This window comes from Trachemys scripta, chromosome 6, assembly GCF_013100865.1.
Source record: "Trachemys scripta elegans isolate TJP31775 chromosome 6, CAS_Tse_1.0, whole genome shotgun sequence".
Taxonomy (NCBI): domain Eukaryota; kingdom Metazoa; phylum Chordata; order Testudines; family Emydidae; genus Trachemys; species Trachemys scripta.
Window position 1 is genome coordinate 73,318,840 of NC_048303.1, and position 23,323 is coordinate 73,342,162.

Sequence of the window (23,323 nt, forward strand, 5' to 3'; positions counted from 1 at the left end):
AGGAGTTGAAGTTGATGGAGCTCAGCAAAATTAAGCCCTGGTAAATCTGTTCTTCTCTGAGAGCCTCTGTGTATTCCAAGTAATGGGATTCAGCCCCTTTAGCATTGAACTGCCAATGTCAAGAGGCATTTTGTGAATACTGTCATTGCTGTGGACAGACCATAAAGGATGATAGTGAAGTGATTTGATCCCACACAGAACTGGAGGTACTTCGGATTGGGCAAGTTTTACTGCTACATGGAAGCAAGCATCCTTTAAGACACAAGCTGCATACCAGTCCCCTATTGTCAGGGATGGGTTAATGTACCCTGATGACAGTATTCTGAACTTAAAAGTTTTTATATATCTGTTGGGGTTTCTGCTATCCAGGATGGATCTCAGACCATCTCCTTGCTTGGGTATTAGGAAATATCTGGAGTAAACCCCCGCCTTTGGTGCTGCACAGGAACTTCATCTATAGCACCCTTATGAAGAAGGGAGCTTAGCCCTCCAATAGGAGTTTCTTGTGAGAGAGGGTCCCCAGAAGACAGGGAAAGTGAGGGGGCCTGGTATCTAATATCCAGTGCTCTGCAGGAATCTTGAACAAACAATGAAGAAGAAAGAAAGATGAGGTCCAAACCATAGGGGGAGAAGTGTGCAGCTCTTGAGCATCCCATCAAAACTGATACTTGGGAGCTGGTGGCTGGGATGATGTACAGCAAAGGATTCTGCTTCTATGTTCTTTTTACAGGAGCCATTTTAGAAAAGGCCAGAGGTTGATATCGCCTCTGAAGTAGGGTACTCTGCTGTTACTGAGCAGCTGGAGATTGGCTTTAGAAAGGCTGTGTAAAATGGCTTTTTTTAGCAGGAGATGCAAATGAAGAGTCCCAGAGATGGAGCTACAACTCTTAGACTTGATCTTTTCCAGAGTGTTCTCTGACTTGTAACAAAAAAGGTCAGTGCCCTCAAAGGGTAGGTTCTCAATTAGCTTCTAAGAGTCTGGCGCAAGGCCCGATACGCAGAGCCAGGAGTATCTTCTCAGAGCTATACCAGTGGTCATAACATTGAACCTGAGGTGTCATAAGCTGCCCTCAGACCATACCTGGCTAATGTCCTTCCCTCAGTAGGTATCATGACATAACTGCTGGACACTTTTCCACACAGGAGTCTAAGGTGGTAGAGGAATATATCTTTCTTCTACCTGCATCCAAACTACACTTTTCTCTATGCAATGGAGCAGACAGGGATGTTCTGCTACCTTCAGACACTTCCTGAGCTGTAAAATAAACCCACATGGAGTTGGTCCACAGAAGAAGAGAGGTTACATACTAGTAACTGTTCTTCAAGAGTGGTCTCCCACTACACCCCTGCTGTCACCTGTGTCTTGGAATTTTTTGTATTGCAGCCTTGAGAGAAAGAACTGAGGAGGCCTGGCGGGTGAGTTTCCTTATATAGACACATTCAATTATGGAATCCTAGCACAAAATCTTATAGCTGTCCCCTCCCCCAGCAGACACATCTTTTCTATACAGCAACTTGTGAGGTGCTGAATCCTATTAGTGTGAATGCCCAAAGGCAACTCTCAAAGAACTGTTACCAGTAAGTAAACCTCTTTATCTTCTTTCTTAAAATCAATAAATCTGCAGTTTTAAAGTGCTGTTCTGCTCTGAAAACTGACTGTAAAAATGGCACCTTTTCACCCAACCAACTGGGTATTCAAAGTCTGGCTTGCTTTACTGACTAAAATAAGATATAGCTATTACTCCTATTAGCATAGCCAATAAGAGTATGGAAGACTGAACTGGCATCTGTGAGTCATGTACCAACAACATTGCTGAGTAAATTCAGTCTGCAGAATCTTTATTGTTAGGCTCTGAATTAGCAGGCTCATACTTGACTTTCAGAGTCTAGGCCTAGTTTGTAGGGCTAGCATCTACAGAGAGGGGGAATAAATCTTTGTGCTAAAATCAGCAGCTTTGATCCAGAAGCCAATGCAAAACATTGACGATTGAATTACGCAATGCCATTTTTAATTAAGAGTAGAAACTCATTCTTAAAAGGGCCTGTTCATTCTCAACAGATAAGCATTGGAAAGCTGTTACCGGTTCAAAAATGTTGGTGTCCCTAACTGGCCCATCAATCCTTCACCCTTTTAACAATTTTGCTTTTAAAAATCACTAATGGGACTTATATATTTTAATATAGGCATGTCCAAAATTAAGCTATTGTACATCTAACCCATATGTTTGCATTGCAACATTTAGTTGTGTAAATAAGGGAAGGAACAGTGGAGGATACACAGTTTCCTTTTTTTTGGGGTACTCTTGCCTACAGACTGACCACAACCAGGTAGGATGATTCCACTGGATAGGCTAGAATCACCCAGAAATTGGGTGTGGCAGGCAAAAGGTGTGCTCATCGGTTGTTTGAAACTACTTAGGTGACTTCCATTGTAGGCAAGTTGCTTGACAGTGCAAATCCAGAAAATGGAACTAATGAGAACAAGAGGTGGGAAAGGAGTTTATAATAGTGTGCACCTGCGAAATTGGTGGATTCAGCAATACAGGAGCTCAAGGATCGGAAGGGTCTACTGTAATGATTGCGTTCAAAGGACTTTCAGTTTTGTTGGATTAAACTGCAGGCTCCCAGTGGAGAAGAGGATGACTAGAATTTGCTCTTGGCTGTGCAAATTGCAGAAGGTTGTTGCAAAGACTCAAGGGAAGTTTTGTAGGAGGCTGTGGCACTATCATTTGTTTCCCAACTTTGAGAAGTTAGAATGCCCTGATGTGAATTTGGACACCATTCCACAGAGATTGAGAAGGGTAAACCCTCCCAGAGAAGATCCCTAGGGAAGCTGTATGTATGTGTGCATCCATAATTTTATGTTTTTGCATTTGAACTTATGATAGTAACAAGTACTAAAAACTTGGGAGAACATCCTCAACCCCCAAAGTGTTGTCTGTAAACAAGTTATTGACAATATTCACAAATGTTTCAAGGGTTATAAGTAAATTGTTCTGTATGCAAATTATTTAGTAAATATTTTCCTTTAGAGATTTTGTTGCTCTCCTATCAGTATAGTATAGTAGATACTATATCAGTGGCTCTCAAATTTTTTTACTGGTGAACCCTTTCACATAGCAAGCCTTTGAGTGCGACCCCCCCCCCCTATAAATTAAAAACACTTTTTTGTATATTTAACACCGTTATAAATGCTGGATGCAAAGCGGGGTTTGAGGTGGAGGTTGACGTCTCGCAACCCCCCATGTAATAACCTCGCGACCCCCTGAGGAGTCTTGACCCCCAATTTGAGAACCCCTGTACTATATACTATACTAGATCTGTATAGTAGATATAGATATATATCAGAGTCCTGAAAAAACTAAATTTCTGGACTGTGCCATAGAGAGATAAGCAGAGGTACAGGAAAGGGGAAAGAAACGTTATATCCAACATTAGAATAGTGCTTTCTCCACATATGTTACACGTGGTCATTTCTAAAGTAAACATAGATAATTTCAGATGTGAAGGCCAATGCCACAAAGATTAATACACTGCTCAAATTATTTAAGATGTTACCATGCTTTTTGGTTCATGAGGATCTTCATAGTATCTTCATTCAATGTAAGTGGAGAAATAAGAATCACAGAGTGCATCTCCATTCACTTCAGGCTGTCCATTATTTGTATTCTTTAAGTTTTAGCAGTGCCGGTCATATAAATTTTATGTCCTTTTGGCTTCTTGTTCCCTAAATGTGTTGCTAGTAGTAAACCAAGACAATTTCAGGTCTGTCAGCCATGTGGAGAAACCCTGATTTCTATGTTAAATTAGAATTTTAAAGCTTCGCATGCTAATGATGATATACTGCGAAAATTGAATACTTAATATTCCAAAATATATTAATACCTCTTGCTCAAATTCTGCTCACCATATAATTTTCCTTCTTCCTCTTGGTTGATGATATACCATTGTATTTGCAACTGGATTACTGTCTCAAAAACACTTTTCTCATTAGTGAACTGTATTGCTCTTGGGAGGAAAATAAAGTAGCCTTTCTGTTGCTTTTAGGAGGAAGAAAGGTATCCCTTCTAAATGATCAATAAATGACTGACAAACCACAAATAATGCCATGCAACAAAACTCTTGCACTAGTTTCACCCTGGTGTAATCGCTCTGACATCAATTGAATCATTTCTGTTGTACATCACCTGAGATCAGAATAAAACTTAGAAATCAGTTATAGGACGCTCAGGGCTTAACATTTCTGAAGAATCCTGGATACCATAAAAATTATTCTCATTAAGGTATCTTATAGAGCTAAACTTGGGGACTGTTTAGATTTGTTACATAGCTTACCTTTTCCATTGCTGTATGTTTAATGACTATTAGGCTGGAAAAAATTGGATGAAATTATCTACAATATAAATCCTCCCAAATACCTCAGTAGCAGGTAGCCCATAGGGGATGGGAATGGATTTCTGTCAGCCTGCACCTCAACCATCATGGAGCAGTACCAGAGTTGCTCTATAGCAGGGGCAGGCAACCTATGGCATGCGTGCCAAAGGCAGCATGAGAGCTGATTTTCAGTGGCACTCACACTGCCCAGGTCCTGGCCACTGGTCCAGGGGGGCTTTGCATTTTAATTTAATTTTAAATGAAGCGTTTTAAACATTTTAAAAACCTTATTTACTTTACAAACAACAATAGTTTAGTTATTTATTATAGACTTATAGAAAGAGACCTTCTAAAAAAGTTAAAATGTATTAACGGGCACGCAAAACCTTAAATTAGAGTGAATAAATGAAGACTTGGCACACCACTTCTGAAAGGTTGCCGACCCCTGCTCTATAGCCACTACTATATCTTCTAGTCTACAATCCAGTACATAGTTCAGGTACTACCATTGTGCAGAGGGAAATGGCCAATAAATTTGGCAGCCCTGATTTCAGGTGAGTGCTTACTGTGTATTGTTATATTGTGTAGATGTTTAATGTGTTATATTTAAATATTTTTATTCTGGTTTTGTCTTCAACTCTCTTGGCCACAGATCTTTCCTTCCAGAGCAAAGTGTAGAACACACTTCAGGTTAGCTTTTCCACAACAAGGGAAAAAGATAGACGGGATAAATAAAGAGGTGGCTCACTAGATCATCTTACTAACGGAACTTCATACATGATCATCTTGGCGCTGAGATATGGTGATAGATGTGGTATGAATACTTAGATCATTTACTTTGATTTGTTTGAAAGTTAATAGGGGTGGGTTTTTTAACAATATTATTGTATTTCAATTTGTGTTTATTTCATTATATAGAAACCAGAACCCTGCAAGGGCATAGGGTTAACATGCTATATAAATGCAATGATTACAGGAAAACCCCAAATATAAGTGAGAACAGCGAGGAAAATGATCAAACTGACCACTTTTCTAATGAGAAACTTGGAAACAAAAGCGTGTGCGCGCGTGCTCAAGTCTGTTAAGTTGTCATAATTGTAAAGAGGAAAGATAATATAGACTGTCATCTGCATCTGTGATTCCTGTGAGCTTGTGGGGTGGTTGTTGTCTTCTATTGCCCCAAGATGGATGGCAGATGTTTGGGGTTAGTAAGGTTTGCATAAGGGAGAGAAAAGTGCTGTATAAACTGTTAGCTACAAAGCAGCATAGGGATACATCAAATGCATCTAATATTTCACTTAGAACTTGCCTCCGAAGTTTACTTTGTCATCAATTCAGATATTTGCTTTTGGGCTAAATTTTGTTTGTATGAAATTAATCTCTCAAATTAATAAACATTTGCTCCTTCCTTTGTATTTTGTTCAGTAGAGCAAAACTGACATTTTAATGGAGGTTTCATCAGACAGGAGAATTGATTATTCAAAATGTTTCAGAATACAATCCACTTTTTCCTCATCTGTACAAAACAATCGTAATTTAATGGATCTGTTTAAAGCAGACACACTTGGTCTCAGTTTACAAATGAAATGCACTAAATTGTTTGGGTTTTGTGTATTTTAGCGACTACAAATCCTGACATTCACTGAAGTCAACAGGAAAGCTCCCGGCCAGAATTTTTTCCTGACTCTGTGCTTTATGCCTGCAGCTAAGATCTGGAATGTTCAGGCAGATGCTCTCTAGGTTTGTTGGACTGGTGAAAAGGGTGTTCTGAAGAGACTTTGCTCCCTTCTTCCTTCCTGATTAGAGCAACAGAGTTAAAAAATGATTATCTTTATTGCATGTTGCAAGGCATATCTATTTTCTGAAGATGTAGTTTGAATAGTGGATGAGATTTTTTTTTCCCCCTATGGAAGATAGAGGTGGAGGAGAGATTCCTTATTGTTAATTGATGTTAGTTCAGTGTACAGTATGTGATTTTATAGTTTTTGTACCTGGGCCTAGAAACCAATATATAGTACTCACACTTTATAAACCAAAATATGCTGTCTCTTGTATGGCTAAAAATAAATAACAAAAAATTATCAAGAGCCTTTCCAGCCAAAGAGGACCTTTTCCCCTCAAAGCAGAATGTGAATTGTAAACCATTTCAAAATCAAAGGTTGTAACTGTTATCCTGGCTTGATTCTTGAATAAAGTGTTAAAACTCCAACTGTTTACTGATTTGCTTGTCACTTTTCATGCATGGGTAGCCATGTGAATCAGGTGACCTTGATCTAGAGCCAACAGTAAACTGAAAATGGTGCAAGGAGGTAGTATGACCAGTGAATGATTCAACAGGATACAGCAGTATTGTTTTGGGATAATAGCTACTATCTGTTACCTTCTATTTATCAAAGAGCTACTGCTGCCTCCTAGAAAACTCTTGAACTTGCTTTTCTTAGTCCATCCTACTTGTGACTTTCTGTATTTCTCTGTACTGTTCCTCACGCAAGTTGTGCCTGGACTTGCTCAACATGCAAGTGTATAGGTGAGAATGAGACATTAAAGAGAAATTTAATGTCTACTAATTTGAAGTATCCTAGAAAACACCTATGTGGAGATAGCCTATAGCATAGTATCAAAAGTTTTTGTTTGGATTTCTTTGCTATTACTAAAGCAGGTGCATAAAAACAATACGGTTAGTTTAGAAAGTCATCTGTTTATTCCTGTACACCGACGTTACAACCCGTTGCTACAGCAATTATGCCAACCAGCACTGGATTTGAGAGCAAACAGCAGTAGGATGACAAATGTGAAAAATCGGGATGGGGTGGGGGGGGGGGGGTAATAGGAGCCTATATAAGAAAAAGCCCCAAATATTGGGACTGTCCCTCTAACATCGGGCCATCTGGTTACCCTAAACAGCAGAAACAGATGACCGGCACTGGTGCAAAACTGACCACTTTTGTACATTTCAGTATTAGGCGATAACAGCTGTGTTTCCGTGGCTGGCTTACAAAGGAGAGACTCTCTAAGAGATTTGAGGGGACGGAGAAAGAACAAGAATACAACTAAGAACTGAGTGAGCCACAGGCTCTTAATCAGCACTCCATGCTGACCTCGGTGGCGGCTGGAGAAGCTGAAGGCCGAGCGCACCCATTTGCGCACATAGAGGAGAAGCCGGGGGAGCTGATGGCCTGGCACAAAGGTGGATGCCGCCCGCCGGCTGTGGCCGCCAGGCAGGTTCCCTGAGCGCCGAGCCGCTAGCCGGGATCCCCCTGGGGCGGAGCGGAGTGTTTTGGACCAGGGTGAGCCCAGGGGCCGGCTCCAGTTCCCTGGCTGGGCAGGTCGCGAGCTGCACAGGGCTGCCTGGCTCGCGTGCCCGAGGCCCGCCTCGCCCCCGCCCCGGGCCGGCTGCTGCGCTGGGGGCCTTGCCCGCCCCCCGCCGCGTACTGGCGTCATGTGGGCTCCCCGCGTGTCACGTGACTCGCTCGCAGCTGGCTCGGTCCCGGGGAGCTGCTGCTGCCCTGGAGCGCTGCGGTGCCCGGCTCCCCCCGCTGGCCCGGCCCGCGCGCGCCATGGAGCTTTACATCCCGTCCTTCCGCTACGAGGAGAGCGAGCTGGAGCGAGGGTACACGGTGAGGGGCCGAGCGGGGGCCCGGGGCCGCGGGTTCGGCAGCGTGGTGGGGCGGGCTGCGTGCGGCTGGTGCCCAGCACCGTCACCCCATGGCTCTCCCTTAGGTTCCGGGGCCCCATCCCCACCGGTGGCGGGTCTCTGCCTCCCCGTCCGGCCTGGGCACCCCCGCACGGGACCCTGGGCTATTGGAGGACAGCTGGCTGGCATCGCCGAGGGGGCGTTAAGAGCCAGTGCATGGCTGGCACCCACTGGGAGGCCCCTGGCTAGGCAGCTCGCAGCTGTCCTTTCCACATGCTGGCTCTTTTCTTAGATGCATAGGACCGGCCCCTGGGAGTGAGGCAGGGCACGGCACAGCACCCTGGTGACATTTGACATCCATGTGCGGGCTGGCTGCTCAGGTCGGTGGCTTGCTGAGACCTGCTGGATAAGAGGAGATGGAGCACGGCAGGCTGGGGAGCCTGTCTTATGCACAACCCTACCAGCAATGCAGACAGCTGCAATCTGCTCTGTTTTATTGTAACTGTTATTTATTCATTAACTGTATTACAGTAGCGCCTATGAGCACTAAGTGGGGACCAAGACCCCGATGTGCTAGGCGTTGTACAAACACAGAACAAAAAGATGGTCCCTGCCCTAAATAGCTTACAATCTAAGTATAAGAAAAGTGACAACAGATGGCTCCGGACAGATGAGGGAGTACAAAGAAACAGTGCGGCAGTATTGGACAACACGATAAGCTATGGTCCATCAATGGCTAATTAGCCAGAATGGGCAGTAATGGTGTCCCTTGCCTCTGTTTGCCAGAAGCTGGGAATGAGCAACAGGGGATGGATCACTTGATAATTACCTGTTCTGTTCATTCTCTTTGGGGCACCTGGCATTCAGGGCCGGCTCCAGGCACCAGCTTGGCAAGCTGGTGCTTGGGGCGGCCACTCCGGACAGGGGCGGCAGGTCCAGCTATTCGGCGGCAATTCGGCGGATGGTCCCTCACTCCTGCTAGGAGCGAAGGACCTTCTGCCGAATTGCCGCCACAGATTGCGATCATGGCTTTTTTTTTTTTTTTTTTTTTTGTGTGTGGCTGCTTGGGGCGGCCAAATCCCTGGAGCCGGCCCTGCTGGCATTGGCCACTGTCGGGAGACAGGATAATGGGCTAGATGGACCTTTGGTCTGACCTGGTACGGCCATTCTTATGTATGATGTCAGCACACCAGAGGCCTAACCACTCTCAAGTTTTTTGTAGGCATTGTGGAAAAGAAACATTTAATAAGGGATTTGAAAGAGAATAATGAGGTTGCTTTGTGGATGTTTATGGGGACCTCCTCCCAAGCATACGGGGCAAGATTGAAGAGCACAAAAGTGCTTGTTTGAAAATTTAACAAGTGGCCGATGGAGGCTCGCATCATCATCACCACCATGATTATTATGCCAATTAGTTGCAGCTCTTGGACTCCGAATGATTTATTTCCCAATAATGCCACCTCATTTTGCAACATTTAGACTTCCATTGTCTGTAACAAGATTACAGTTGATTTTCTCACTTTTGTCAGAGAATCTATATTCTCATCTTCCTTGGGCCTGCTAAATGTCATGTATTTTGTGTGTTGGTGACACATGCTGTAGACTTCTCTCATTCCCACGCAACTGGTAAAATAGAGATAGATGCCTCCAAGTAGTACTCTGTAGTTTAGGGGTAAGCACCTTAAGCTACAAACCAAGCTACTTTGGGTTCAACTCCCAGCAGTTTTGCTCACTGTTCTTAGTATTTCTGTGCACCTCACACCTATTATTAATGAAGGTCTCATACACCTACCTTAGGGGTGGCAAGCATCTTTGCTCATTTTACTGCTAAGGTAACTGAAGGATTGCTGGAAGCATAGCTGGGGGGAAATAAGTCTCATCTATTTTCAACACTGGCTTCCAGATGAAGTGGGCCAAATTATATGCTTATCTAACTCATACCAACACACTATGAATTTTTGTCCCTCTATGGCTAAATCATATACAGAGGTTTGAGTCCACTAATACTTGCATGATAATTGGTATAGTACCAGATCACATGATGGAAGTTCATGCTTTTAGATCCAGAGATCCCAGGTTCAGTCCCTACAGGTGACCCAGATAGGAGTGTTGTTACACTTTGCTATGCTGTCTCTAACCACTACAACGTACTCTGCTCTTAGAGCCAGGAATAGAACCAATGAATCCTGGGACCCATCATTCTGGTGCTAATTGACAAAAATGGTTGGGTAACCCAGTGATCGATCAAATGTGTGTTGTTTCCCCCTCTCTGGGCTGCTTATTGAGGATAACACACTTTCTATAGATGAAGTCATAGAGTTTTGTGTTGTGAATTCAGCTCTGGCTGATTAGCCTCACAGTAGCTTTATATAATTGTTGAAATGATTTTATATTGCAAAACATTTAGAGATTAATTTGGACATTATGTTAGTATTTGTTTTATTGTTGTAGTTAGATACCGATCCAGGTGATGCTCAGTCTGCCAGGAGGCTATGTCTTTCCTCTGGGATTTGCCTTCATGATGATGATGATTATTATGGCTGCAGGTTTGTCATGGTGGGAAAATGTCACAGCATGATTTTCCTGTTTGTCCCTGACTCATCCCGCAGCAGAGGTTCCTGCAGCTCCTGGTCCCATAGATCTGGATGCAGTGTTGTGCCCCAACCTAGTGCATGGAATAGCCGTGCCACTGGCTTGGCTCACCTGCCCTTCTGTCATGACAGGAGGGTGAGGGGGAATCAAACCCGAGTGGCGCTGTGACCCTGTGTGCTAGGTCACAATGCCCAAAGTGGGACACTGGACCCGACCCCAGCCCAACCCCATGGGACAGGAGCTGCAGGAGCCACTGCTGCCAGGAGTGAGTGTGGGATGGGCTCTCTCCCCAGCCCTTCCTCACCAGATCGGCCTTCAGGTTGTTGTGCTGGGGCAGAGGGTACTGCTGAGTGTGGTCAGTGCCCCCTCAGTGAGGCGAGGGGAAGGCATTTTCTATCAAAAATCGCAAACTATTATAGTAATTTAGTAGCACTGTTCCATGGCTTGATTTAAAAAAAAATGTGGCAAATCTGCAGCCCTAATGATGATATATTTTGAGTATATTGTGTTTTGGTTTATGGGATCTGTCCTTTCAGCAACAACATGAGAGAGTCTTCTTCAAACAAATCCTATAATATCTGAGAGCAGTATGCAGAGATGTTGCTTGCATATGCAGAGACTGGAAGACCCTATCTTGTGTAAGCTCCAAAAAAGTCAGAACTTAATATAATAAACTTATCTTTCTAGAAAACAAACCTCAATCTTGAAAGTATAAAATTAGCACATACTAAGGCACTGGCTGCCCGAGGACATAGGTAATGAACTTCATTGCATTTTGCCTGTCACTCACCAGTAGGATTCCAGCCCAATGCAATGGGGATTAAAAAGTTTTTCCCATCTAATGGGAAAAGTTGGTGGCCCCTTTATTATCTTTTTGATTCACCTCCAAAAATCACCAGACTTTGCACTAACTGGTGGACTTATTAGAGAGGCCATGAACTTCAGAGGCCATGGAGACAAAACTACCCCTGTTACCTCTAGGTAAAGTTCTTTCTATTCCCCTCCTCCCTCAACCCACACAAGGTGAGGCATACTGCCGGGGGGGGGGGGGGAGAGAGAGAGAGAGAGTGTGTGTGTGTGTGTGTGTGTGTGTGTGTGTAAAGCTTGCCCTGATGCTGCCCTGGAGATAAACAGAAGGCTTCATTTTCTAATGTTGCATGAGCACTAAAGCCAGAATTTGTTGTTGTATACAAATTATTTACATATTTACAACTTTGCAAACTAGCTTATTAAATAATTTGTGTAAATGCCACACATGGAGCTGCACAAAACTTTGCAGCTATGCTTCCTACTTATTCTGTTTCTTCAGTGTTGTTTCATTCACCTGAAAGCAGATGGCTGTGAGGAGAAATATTAATTATTTTGGCCTTTAAGTTCATGTCTTGACTCCTGCAGCCCTACCAAGACTCTTAGATTGGGAGGAAGACTCCCTCCTTTTTGGAATAATTTTAAGACAGTTAATTTTGGACAATGAACATTCTTAACTAAATTTAGACTTCAGCAAAAAGTACTAGACTGTTACAGTTGCAAAAGAAAACAAAACAGAAGTCCACAACAACACATGTTTCAAAGCCAGGAAATTATAACTTGGTATTTTAAGGTCCCAGGTTCAAATTCCATCTGACAACAAAGTTGTTTCTGTATGCTCAATCATTGTTTGTTAAATTTTGGGTGGTTCATTCCAGCCCCAGGGAGCAATTGCTCTGAGAGGGAGGGGCGAACTGCCTCATTGATCTCAATGCGATGGTAACTTCAGGACTTACCCCCTTCCCCTCCCCCTCCCCCCCACCCCCCCCAGAACTGTATGCCAAAACCATTACATTGGAGGTCTCCATGTGTGGCAGGAGGAGAAGAGTGCAGCAGGCCTTGCCCACCCACCCAAGCAGGTACCCCAGCAGGCAGAGTGTAAGTACTGGCCTGCCTCACCCCAATTCTCCATGGGAAAGAGGGAATCCCAGCTGCTATCCCTGATGCTCCCAAGGGAAGAGAAGTCCCTATTGCTACACCTAGGAGGGAGGGGAGAGTTTAACCAAAATATAGTGTTGGGATATGTAGTGCGCTTAGGGATCCAGGTTACCTTGATTTGGCCCTAGTTTTTGAGCGCTCAGTTGAAAATCAGGCTCTGTTTCAGTAGCAATGGTATAAGAATCCTTAAGAATTTGCATAAACTTTTACCAATTTAGAAGCATTTTTACCAAAGGATAGAATTTATTACTTCTTTGTACAAAGTTCAGTTTGAGAGCATTTGACATCTGTGACCTGGCATCTGACATCTGTGTCTCTTTCCCCATGAGGAATAAAAATAATTCTCTACCGCACTGAGGTGTTCTGAGGCTTAATACAACCTGTAAAACACGTTGGAATTCTTGGATGGGAGATGCTATATAAGCAAGTACAAAGTAGTAGTAATATAATCTACACTTCTGTTTGTAATAAATTATTGGGTTTCCTGTCACATTTCCTCACCTCCTGGCTAACTGTTCACAAAGTGCTCAACTGGTTCTTGCTCTGTTGTAGTTGGCAACACAGTGCTGTATCCATTCGCACCAGTCCATTAGGTTCCTCAGAGATCCAACCAGATGCTTAGACACAGAAATCATTTTGATCGCTGGTGTAAAAAAAAAAAAAAATCTGTAAGAGAAAACAAAGTTAAATCTAGCCTCATTGGTAGGACATGTGAACCAAGAATTGTGCGGTGTGTGTCTGTTTGCCTTATGTATTTGTGCGATGGACCCAATCCTTTATCCATGGTTCACCAAAGAGTGGTCCAGAATGGAAGAATCTCGCTAAAGCTTCACAGTATGAGAGAGTCTCCTGCTGATATGACCACATGAGCCTGGTATATAGTGATGTATAGCTGGGAGCTTCAGGAATAGGGGCCAATGGCTAAGTAATGTCACTGTGACAATGGGGAGTGGCAGCATTGTCTGGAAACCTTCTAGCTTAGTAGACAGTGATGGATATCATGGCTACAAGATGCAACAGAAAGCGCTTTTCTTTAATAGACAGAAGAATGGATCCTGAAGAGGACGGATGTCCCATAGGAAACAATTTCACTTTCTGTAATGACAGGTGATAATCAGTTACTATAGATGTTTCTTTAAAAGTCAAGCGACATGACTAGGATCATTGATCCAGGAAGCCACAGTTTGCTGAACTGCTGAATATAAAAGTATCAGTGGCCAAGTCATGTCTACTTCCATTCTGTTGGGTCTCATTGCCAAAAAAAAAAAAAGGAAAATGCAATTTTAGGTAGCCTTAACAAAGGCATAACATGCAAATCACGGGAAGTGATAGTACCGTTCTACTCAGCGCTGGTTGGCCTCAGCTGGAGTACTGTGTCTAGTTTTGGCCACCAATGTATAGAAAGGATGTAGAGAGACTGGAAAGGATCCAGAAGTGAGTGACAAAGATGATCAGAGGGATGGAATGCTACCCATATTAGCAAAGGCTGAAGGAACTGGTATGTTGAATTTGGAAAAGAGGAGATGCGGGGAGGGGAGGATGGGTAGACACGACAGCAGTCTTCAAATACTTGAAAGGTTGTCATAAAAAGATGGAGAAAGGTGTTTTCTCTTTCCATGAAGGGCAGTACAAGAGGCAGTAGGTTCAAACTACAGCATAGTAGATTTAGGTTAAATCTCAGGGGGGAAAATGTAACTGTAAGAACAGTAGGACAATAGAACAGACTGTCTAGGGAGATTGTGGAAACTCCTTCACTGGAGGTTTTCCAAAGGAGACTGGATAGGCATCTATGTTGGATGGTTTAGACACAACAATTCCTGCATTTTGGCAAGGGGCTAAACCTTGTAGTCCCATCTAACTCTATGGTTCTGTGATTCTGTTACATGAGAATTAAGAGTCACATTGAATCTGTAGGTTATAAGAGAGGCCAATATGAAATTTGGGATACAGAGTGGGATGAAGTATCAGAGGGGTAGCCGTGTTAGTCTGAATCTGTAAAAAGCAACAGAGGGTCCTGTGGCACCTTTAAGACTAACAGAAGTATTGGGAACATAAGCTTTCGTGGGTAAGAACCTCACTTCTTCAGATTCAAGTAATGGAAATCTCCAGAGGCAGGTATAAATCAGTATGGAGATAACGAGGTTAGTTCAATCAGGGAGGATGAGGTGCTCTGCTAGCAGTTGAGGTGTGAACACCAAGGGAGGAGAAACTGCTTTTGTAGTTGGATAGCTATTCACAGTCTTTGTTTAATCCTGATCTGATGGTGTCAAATTTGCAAATGAACTGGAGCTCAGCAGTTTCTCTTTGGAGTCTGGTCCTGAAGTTTTTTTGCTGTAAGATGGCTACCTTTACATCTGCTATTGTGTGGCCAGGGAGGTTGAAGTGTTCTCTTACAGGTTTTTGTATGTTGCCATTCCTGATATCTGACTTGTGTCCATTTATCCTTTTGCGTAGTGACTGTCCAGTTTGGCCACTCTACATAGCAGAGGGGCGTTGCTGGCACATGATGGCATGTATAACATTGGTGGACGTGCAGGTGAATGAGCCGGTGATGATGTAGCTGATCTGGTTAGGTCCTGTGATGGTGTTGCTGGTGTAGATATGTGGGCAGAGTTGGCATCGAGGTGTGTTACATGGGTTGGTTCCTGAGTTAGAGTTGTTACGGTGCGGTGCGTGGTTGCTGGTGAGAATATGCTTAAGGTTGGCGGGTTGTCTGTGGGCGAGGACTGGCCTGCCTCCCAAGGTCTGTGAAAGTGAGGGATCATTGTCCAGGATGGGTTGTAGATCACTGATGATGCGTTGGAGAGGTTTAAGCTGAGGACTGTAGGTGATGGCCAGTGGAGTTCTGTTGGTTTCTTTTTTGGGCCTGTCTTGTAGCAGGAGGCTTCTGGGTACACATCTGGCTCTGTTGATTTGTTTCTCTATTTCCTTGTGTGGGTATCATAGTTTTGAGAATGCTTGGTGAAGATCTTGTAGGTGTTGGTCTCTGTCTGAGGGGTTGGAGCAGATTGGAGCAGCGCTTGGCTGTAGACAATGGATCGTGTGGTGTGTCCGGGGTGGAAGCTGGAGGAATGAAGGTATGCGTAGCGGTCGGTGGGTTTTCGGTATAGGGTGGTGTTAACGTGGCCATCGCTTATTTATACTGTGGTGTCTAGGAAGTGGACCTCCTGTGTAGATTGGTCCAGGCTGAGGTTGATGGTGGGGTGGAAGCTGTTGAAATCATGGTGGATTTCTTCCAGGGTCTCCTTCCCAGGGGTCCAGATGATGAAGGTGTCATCAATGTAGCGTAGGTAGAGAAGGGGTGTGAGTGGACGAGAGCTGAGGAAGCGTTGTTCCAGGTCAGCCATAAAAATGTTGGCATATTGTGGGGCCATGTGGGTGCCCACAGCGGTGCCTCTGATCTGGAGGTATATATTGTCACCAAATTTGAAATAATTGTGCGTGAGGATAAAGTCACAGAGCTCAGCAACAAGCTGTGCAGTCACTACGCAAGAGGATAAATGGACACAAGTCAGATATCAGGAATGGCAACATATAAAAACCTGTAGGAGAACACTTCAACCTCCCTGGCCACACAATAGCAGATGTTCTTACCCACGAAAGCTTATGCTCCCAATACTTCTGTTAGTCTTAAAGGTGCCACAGGACCCTCTGTTGCTGTGTTAGTCTGGATCTGTAAAAGCAGCAAAGAGTCCTGTGGCACCTTATAGACTAACAGACGTATTGGAGCATGAGCTTTCGTGGTTTAATACCCACTTCGTCGGATGCATGTAGTGGAAATTTCCAGATGCAGGTATAAATATGTAAGCAAGGGTGAGTCAGGCTAGAGATAACGAAGTTAGTTCAATCAGGGAGGATGAGGCCCTCTTCTAGCAGTTGAGGTGTCAGAGTGGGATGGAGATGCTGGAATTTGGGGTGAAATGGCTTTTTACCAATTACAAGATACCTGAATATGCTGAGTTGGAAAAAGTTATGGCAGAGTTAGGCGTTGATGAGGCTGAAGCAGGCTGAAAATGAGAAATGGGCTAAAATAGTGAAGTGGGATAGAGATTTGGATATCACAACCAAGGTTAAGTTTGGAAAGGGGGGATTGGATACATATAATAAGGGATAGAAGCCTAGATTATGTCAAAATTAATATTTCCCTTGCTATGCTATCAGCTGATGCTGCAGCTGATCTGGATGTACTGTGTGTATTAGTGTGAAAGAGAACAAGGTGCTGGAAGTTCTACTTCTATTTTATTCCTGTTGTGTTGTCAGTCTTAAGTACGTTCCTGTGTTAATTTTTTTCATTAAAAATCTAAGATACAAAACATAATGGTGAAATCTCTTGTTCTAGGACTACTCGTTACCAAACTCTCCCCCTTCCCTGTAAACAATCACTTTTGGTTTGGTAGGAGCCTGAGTAAAAGATAAGGATGCTCATAACTCCAGTGAACTGTGTCAGGCAGTTAAGAGAGATGTGATCAATAGTGTCACCTTCAACATCAGGGTGAAGGAGAAGAAGACTATAGTGTGGATCAGACAAAAGGAAAACCAGTGTGAGTACCTTGAAGTTAATGTGGCATGGAAGGCAGACCGAACCTTTTTGAGGAGGTTCTGTGGAGAAAGGGCAGATTTCTAGCTGTTGTGAGGAAGCTAGATTGAGAAAAGGATTTTTGAGAAATGCAGTGGTGGTGACAGTCCTGATGGCATCAAACAAGATGCTAGTGAACAGTGATATTGGTTGATCACTGGTGTGAAGTGAGAGGAAGAAGGGAGCATAAGACCCACCCTCTGGCAGCTCCATATGGCTCACAATATAGAGCACGCAGCAAACTGCACTCTTTCCCCTCCCTCCCAATTCCCCCCCTTTGAGAGGGAAGGTTGTCTTTTGGCATTTGCAGAGAATAACCCCAATCTCTCTTCTTAATCCCTCCACAGTTTATTATCATTGGTTGGGAAGGAGAGAGGTGGGAAGAGCTCTTGACTTTAGCTGTGTGAGCACTGTTTCCTTCCTTCAGGGTTGCTCTCTGTCTGCCTGGCCAGCAGCTACTGCTCAGTGTTTCCTTCTCCTTCCTTTGCTACTATTCTCTGAATCTGTCAGCAATAGAAGGAAGACTTAGGGCTGGTCTACACTGGGGGTGGAGGATCGATCCAAGATACGCAACTTCAGCTACGCAAAGTATCTTGGATTGAATTACCTGGGGTCCAGACGGTGTGGGATCGATGGCCACGGCTCCCCCATCGACTGCACTACCGCCGCTCACTCTGGTGGAGTTCTGGAGTCGACGGTGAGCGCTTTCGGGGATCGATATATCACGTCTTAACGAGACGCGATATATCGATCCCGGATAAATCTATTGCTACCCGCCGATACAGCGGGTAGTGAAGACATACCCTAAGACAATGATCTGTGTGGTGCCAGTTGGCTACGGAGGCATAAAGTAACCTTGGAGGGCAGGGACAAAACTAAATCACCACAGAAGCCAAAAACTCCCTCTCCTTTTCACTCTTTCCCAGTCTGAGAGAGGAAACTGAGAAGAGAGGGATGAAGAACTTGCAGGAATGATGATGAAAAGCTTGAAAGTAAGGAGATTGGGAAAGGAAAATGAAGGCAGAGCCTAAAATACAGCACCTATAATTTTAGAATCCCCTCACCTCTGTCAACAAGAATACTGGGAGAATCCATCCCCCATTCCAACTCCACAAACTAAAATTTAGCTCTTGACCTGTTCTGTCTGATGTATCCTTTAAAACAATTCTCCAAAAAATTATGATTAAGCAATGGCTTTGATGTGTCCCAATTTTGTCAGGGGACTCTTTCCATAATACTTCAGTGAATTGAAAGTACACCCCAGATGGTGAAAAAAATTATGGAAAATGTCTGTGTTCCTCATTTAATACTAGGGGACAATTAGACCTCATTGTCAGTTTGAATTGATGACTGTAGCTTCCAAACTATTGAGCCTGTGCTAATAAATGCAACAGTTGTTCATAATTTGGCAGTGAATGACCTTTAAATGTAGATGTTTACTGAGGATATCCTTAGGGAACAATTTAACTTCAAAATGACACCCATGAGTACTTGTTATCATTTAAATATGCTTCCTTTGTCAATAACAGAATAACAAATACTAGTTAGATTTCTAATGTTGATTCAGATACTGGGAAACCTGCTGAATAAATTAGTGCACATTTGATCTATATTGACCAAAAAATGTTACATTGGTATGTTGCAGGTCAAGATGATATCCATTTAAATATGTTGTAGAGCAGAGAGGTCATGTTTGACTGACATATATGTTTACAGTGTTTTTAATTAACTTTTTTTTAACACTATTCCCCAAATTCCTTTTAAGTAACAGATTTTGTGGAAACAAGGTAGATGTGAACATATAATGTCTTCAAATATTGTGATGGTTATAAAAGAAGTCCATAGCCTTTATCTTGCCTATAAAATTATTGATGAGTTAATTATGGTGAGCTTTACTCTAACATTTTTGGAAGTGTGGAACTACTATAGTGTACTGTATGCTTTAGATTGTGTATCTGTGCTCTTACTCCTTCCTTTAAAAGACTGAATGAGAGTCAAAGAAGTGAAGACCTGAATATTCCTCTGCATGAAGACTGACTATAGAGAAGCCAAGATAGCAAATACTTGCTTACATGATTGTATCCTCTGTGGTTTTATTTTTGTTTTTTTTTCCAAACGTGGAAGGCTTCAGTGGTTTTATAAGCATAGGTGATTTCTGTGGGAGTGATTATACTAATTAGTTTATGTAAAAGTAGCATTCTAACACTTCTATTAAGCCTCTGAGCTGTGTGAACAAGATATTGCCATAAGCCTGAGCAGACTGAGTCTGACTTGAGTGTTCATTAAATTCCTAAGTTCTGGGACTTCTCCTCCACCAGCCTATGTTCTGAGAGCTCCCTAAATATGACATACTGTTACAAGTTATAGTGAATCAGCAATGGAGACGTTACTTGCTCCAATTCCACTGGATTTTCAAGAAAATGACACAGAAATATGGAGTCCATCTTAAACAACAGTTGGACATTTTTTCTCATAGTCACAGATGCATAGAGTACAATTTCTCCATCTGGCAGTCCCAGCAGCACTGTAGGTAGATTATATTCGGGAAGAGGAAGAAGATAAACAGGATTTGGCACATCAATGTCAAAGTAATGCAACTCCAGAAAAATACTACTTACGAAACACAATTGTTTAATTTCTAAAGACAATATGAATCAGTTGATCTCTATATAGCTGACTTAGAGACAGTTGATACCAAAGATGACTGTAACTGAAAGAGTTTATAGAAAATGTGTGTGTGTATCTGTGTATTTATACAAAAATCATATTTTCTCTCTTTCCTCCTCTCTTTTTTTACTTTGGGTTTTTGGCAGCAGTTTTAGTATAGCTAGTTATACTCTTTCTTCTGCATAGCCAGTTTTCCCTCATGTTTGTTCATGGATTTTAAGGCTAAAAGGGGTCATTATGATCAGCTAGTCTGCTAAAGATAGAATAGATAACATTTTAATTTGGGCAAGGGTCTTTGAAGAACACCATGGAAAATTTGCAAAGACACCTATCACTGAACATGGGAAAATGAAAGCAAAAACAATACAAAATCTGTTCGAAAATATTATCTATGTATACATAGCAATCAGTTAAAGAACAAGAGAGATTTTTTTCTGACCTGGGATGAGTGCTCATATAATAGACATTAGCTCATTGGGATATCTGTAATCACTTGTGAAATGCACAAACAAAAGAGCTGATGTAATGCCATGAAATTGTAGTGAAAAAGCTAGGAGGGTGTCCTATTTCAATTTGTTTAAGAAACCACTGTGAATTGATTACTACTGTGAGTTCTTGGAGATTTCAGAACAGGTATACACAAGCAGCAGACTATGACTAACTGTATCAAGTGGGATGCTGGAACAATTTTTATAGTGAGGGTGCTGAGAGCCATTGAACCAAATTGTAAACCCTGTATATAATGGAAACCACTTCAAGCCAGGGGGTGAGGCAGCACCCCTAGTTCCAGCATCTATGCAAAGTCATAGTTTGGCCCTGAATTCCAGATGTTCTGACAATGGATCACAATTGTTAATTGTAGAACCTTAGGAATATTCTTCAAAAATAGCCAGTTGCTATTTTGGAGAAAAAATTATATGCTCTGAGAATTAAACAATAGAGCTATTCAACTTGCATGACAGTAAAAATACATAAATCCATGTTGTAACGTAATGTTGACCTGGTAAAAGTACTGTTGGCATAGTGCCATCAATAAAACTATTTTGGCAGAATGTGTTCAGACTGAGATACTTGTGCCAGCACATTGTGCCCACACAGCATCAAGTAGAAATACAAGAGTAAAATGACTGGCTTCTCCACACAGATGCTAGTAAACAGCCAATTAAGGACTTTACTTCCCAGAAAGAACTGAGAAAATACCAGTCGTAGGCCTTCAGGAGTGGCCAAGCATCCTTTTTCCAGTTCCCGGAGAGATTCTGATTTCAGAAAAGGAAAACAAAAACAACAAGAGAGAGATCTGTGAAAGACCAGGAGTAAAGCCAGTCAGGTGAAATGCATCTGATCACATTTCATAAAAGCAATTCTTCCATTGACCTAGCTACTGCCTCTTGCGGAGTTGGATTACCTGCGCCAATGGCAGAACCCATCTCATAGGCTTAGGTAGTGTCTACACCGAAGTGCTACAGTGGCACAGCTGTGCTGCTGTAATGATTTAAGAGTAAACATACCCTTACAAATGCAACCAAAAGAGAAACAAATGATCCATTTATTTAAAATTATGACTGACATAAAAAACACTGTCCTGCTTGCCAGTTAAGCTTATTAGTCCTAAGAACAGATGAGCTTTGAGCTTTTTGTAGTAGTCTGCACTGAACCCCCATTTGCTGGTGGAATGAGCACTCCCCCTCCTATTTCAATTAACTTTAATCACTCGAAACTTATAAATGGAAAAGATTTTCAGTGCCATAGTCATCACTAGTCTGCTTTGGAGTAGGTACTGATTGAGAAGTGACACCAGAACTTTGTCATACACACTGTATGTTTTTAAATATTATTTATTTGTATAACAGTACTGCCTGCAGGTCCCACTTAAGACAGGGGCTTCTAGATGAGAATCATGTAAGTCTCCATTTCCTTGGCATAGGAGTTCTAAAGATCAGTCTTAAAATATGATCATCTTTTGCTGGGGTTGATACTTGTCTCCCTCACCATGCATGTTGTGAAGATTAGTTAATGTTCGTAAAGATCAATGTTCGTAAATATCACTTCCCACGTGGTAGCTAGTGCTATATCAGGAGACTGACCTAACATGCTTTGCTTTGACTTATTGTAGAGGTGAAGATGGTATGGAACTTGACTGTGGATGATTTTTTTTTTCTCCCATCAAAGTAGAATGAAAATTATAGTGTAAAAATTAATGAATTTCATTATTCTATTTTTTCTGTTGTTTTGTCTCCCTCTGTAATTGATTCACTGTTTAAATGGATTCAGTTTTTAAACCTGTGCAGAAAATATTCATACACTGCAATATATTCAGTTTGGAGAATAATGAAATCTAAAGCTTCCCCATCATCTTGTACATAAGCACAAATTAAGAATCTTGATTATGTGGTGAAACAATCAATTGGGTGGCAGTGAGTATTGATTACAGAGAAGCTGTTTTTATGAAATGTGATCAGATGCATTTCACCTGACTGGCTTTACTCCTGGTCTTTCACAGATCTCTCTCTTGTTGTTTTTGTTTTTGTTTTCCTTTTCTGAAATCAGAATCTCTCCGGGAACTGGAAAAAGGATGCTTGGCCACTCCTGAAGCCAAGCTATGGTGATTGCTGCAATCTGACTTGACTCTCTTGATGCTTTTTAGGTGGGAAGAAGAATGGACATGCTAATTGTATTTAGATTTTAGGTTAATGGATTAATAGATGTATTGTAATGTCGTTCAGTTTTCCAAAAATATTGCAGTTGCTTACAAGTTGTAAACAAACTCATCTCATAAAGACCAAGGTAAAGTAAATGTAGATGTCATAGGCCAAGTTATTGTGGAATTAAACAGAAAAGGGGAATGAGATGTTTCCCTAACCCCCATAATATTTTTCCTCTCAACTTATCTTCTTGCTCAAGTGTCAAAGCATCCAGATAAAATATTTTGATGTTTACTTCCTCCCCAAGTCTCTCATGGCTCAGCTGTATTCCTGTGGATTCCCATATCCCTATCTTCTTTCTTGATCTGTTCTTGAGTAGTTCTAGAGGTCTCAAATCTTTGTCTATGTCAGATCCTCCATGCAGGTTTTCAATATTTTTATTCAAACATCACTGATGTCTATGGCCTAGACTTTCAATAATCTTCCTGCAAACCCAGGTTTTCCAGCAAAATGAATTGCCTCTCGCTCCAACACATCATAGAGTGATAAAATAAAATGACTACTGTATGCACTTGTTCATAAGCCGAATGTTTTTGGTAAAAAAGTGATGCATCAACGAGTGGGCTTCGGCTTTTAAATGTGTCTACACCAAAATTTGATGATTTTAAACTCTATGGAATCATTGAATTGAATATCTAATACGTTGTTAGGTTTCAGAGTAGCAGCCGTGTTAGTCTGTATCCGCAAAAAGAACAGGAGTACTTGTGGCACCTTAGAGACTAAGGTTTTTGGGAAGATCACCGATGGATTGTAGTTTCCTCAGGAAGTCAGTGGTGTCTCGAAGATAGCTGGGAGTGCTGGTAGTGTAGGGTC

At 42.3% G+C, this 23,323-nt stretch overlaps 1 protein-coding gene and 1 long non-coding RNA gene across 4 annotated transcripts in view; both read left to right on the top strand.

The window, feature by feature from the left end:
* The first annotated feature begins 4,755 nt into the window (after positions 1 to 4,755).
* Positions 4,756 to 6,583, top strand: LOC117879485. Its single transcript, XR_004646280.1, has 2 exons — positions 4,756 to 5,188; positions 5,995 to 6,583. It is a non-coding gene; the product is annotated as an uncharacterized LOC117879485 (long non-coding RNA).
* A 916-nt stretch (positions 6,584 to 7,499) lies between these two features.
* SNX24 (sorting nexin 24) overlaps positions 7,500 to 23,323 on the top strand; it is a 140,706-nt gene continuing 124,882 nt past the window's right edge. Inside the window, exons 1-2 of one of the 3 annotated variants that reach the window (XM_034774141.1) lie at positions 7,812 to 7,991; positions 8,301 to 8,388. In XM_034774141.1, the coding sequence (XP_034630032.1) occupies positions 8,368 to 8,388 (21 nt within the window). In that variant the 5' untranslated portion in view covers positions 7,812 to 7,991; positions 8,301 to 8,367. Of the gene's footprint in view, positions 7,662 to 7,805; positions 7,992 to 8,300; positions 8,389 to 23,323 lie in introns of those variants that run through there. The other 2 variants (XM_034774139.1, XM_034774140.1) reach the window with 2 other exon arrangements.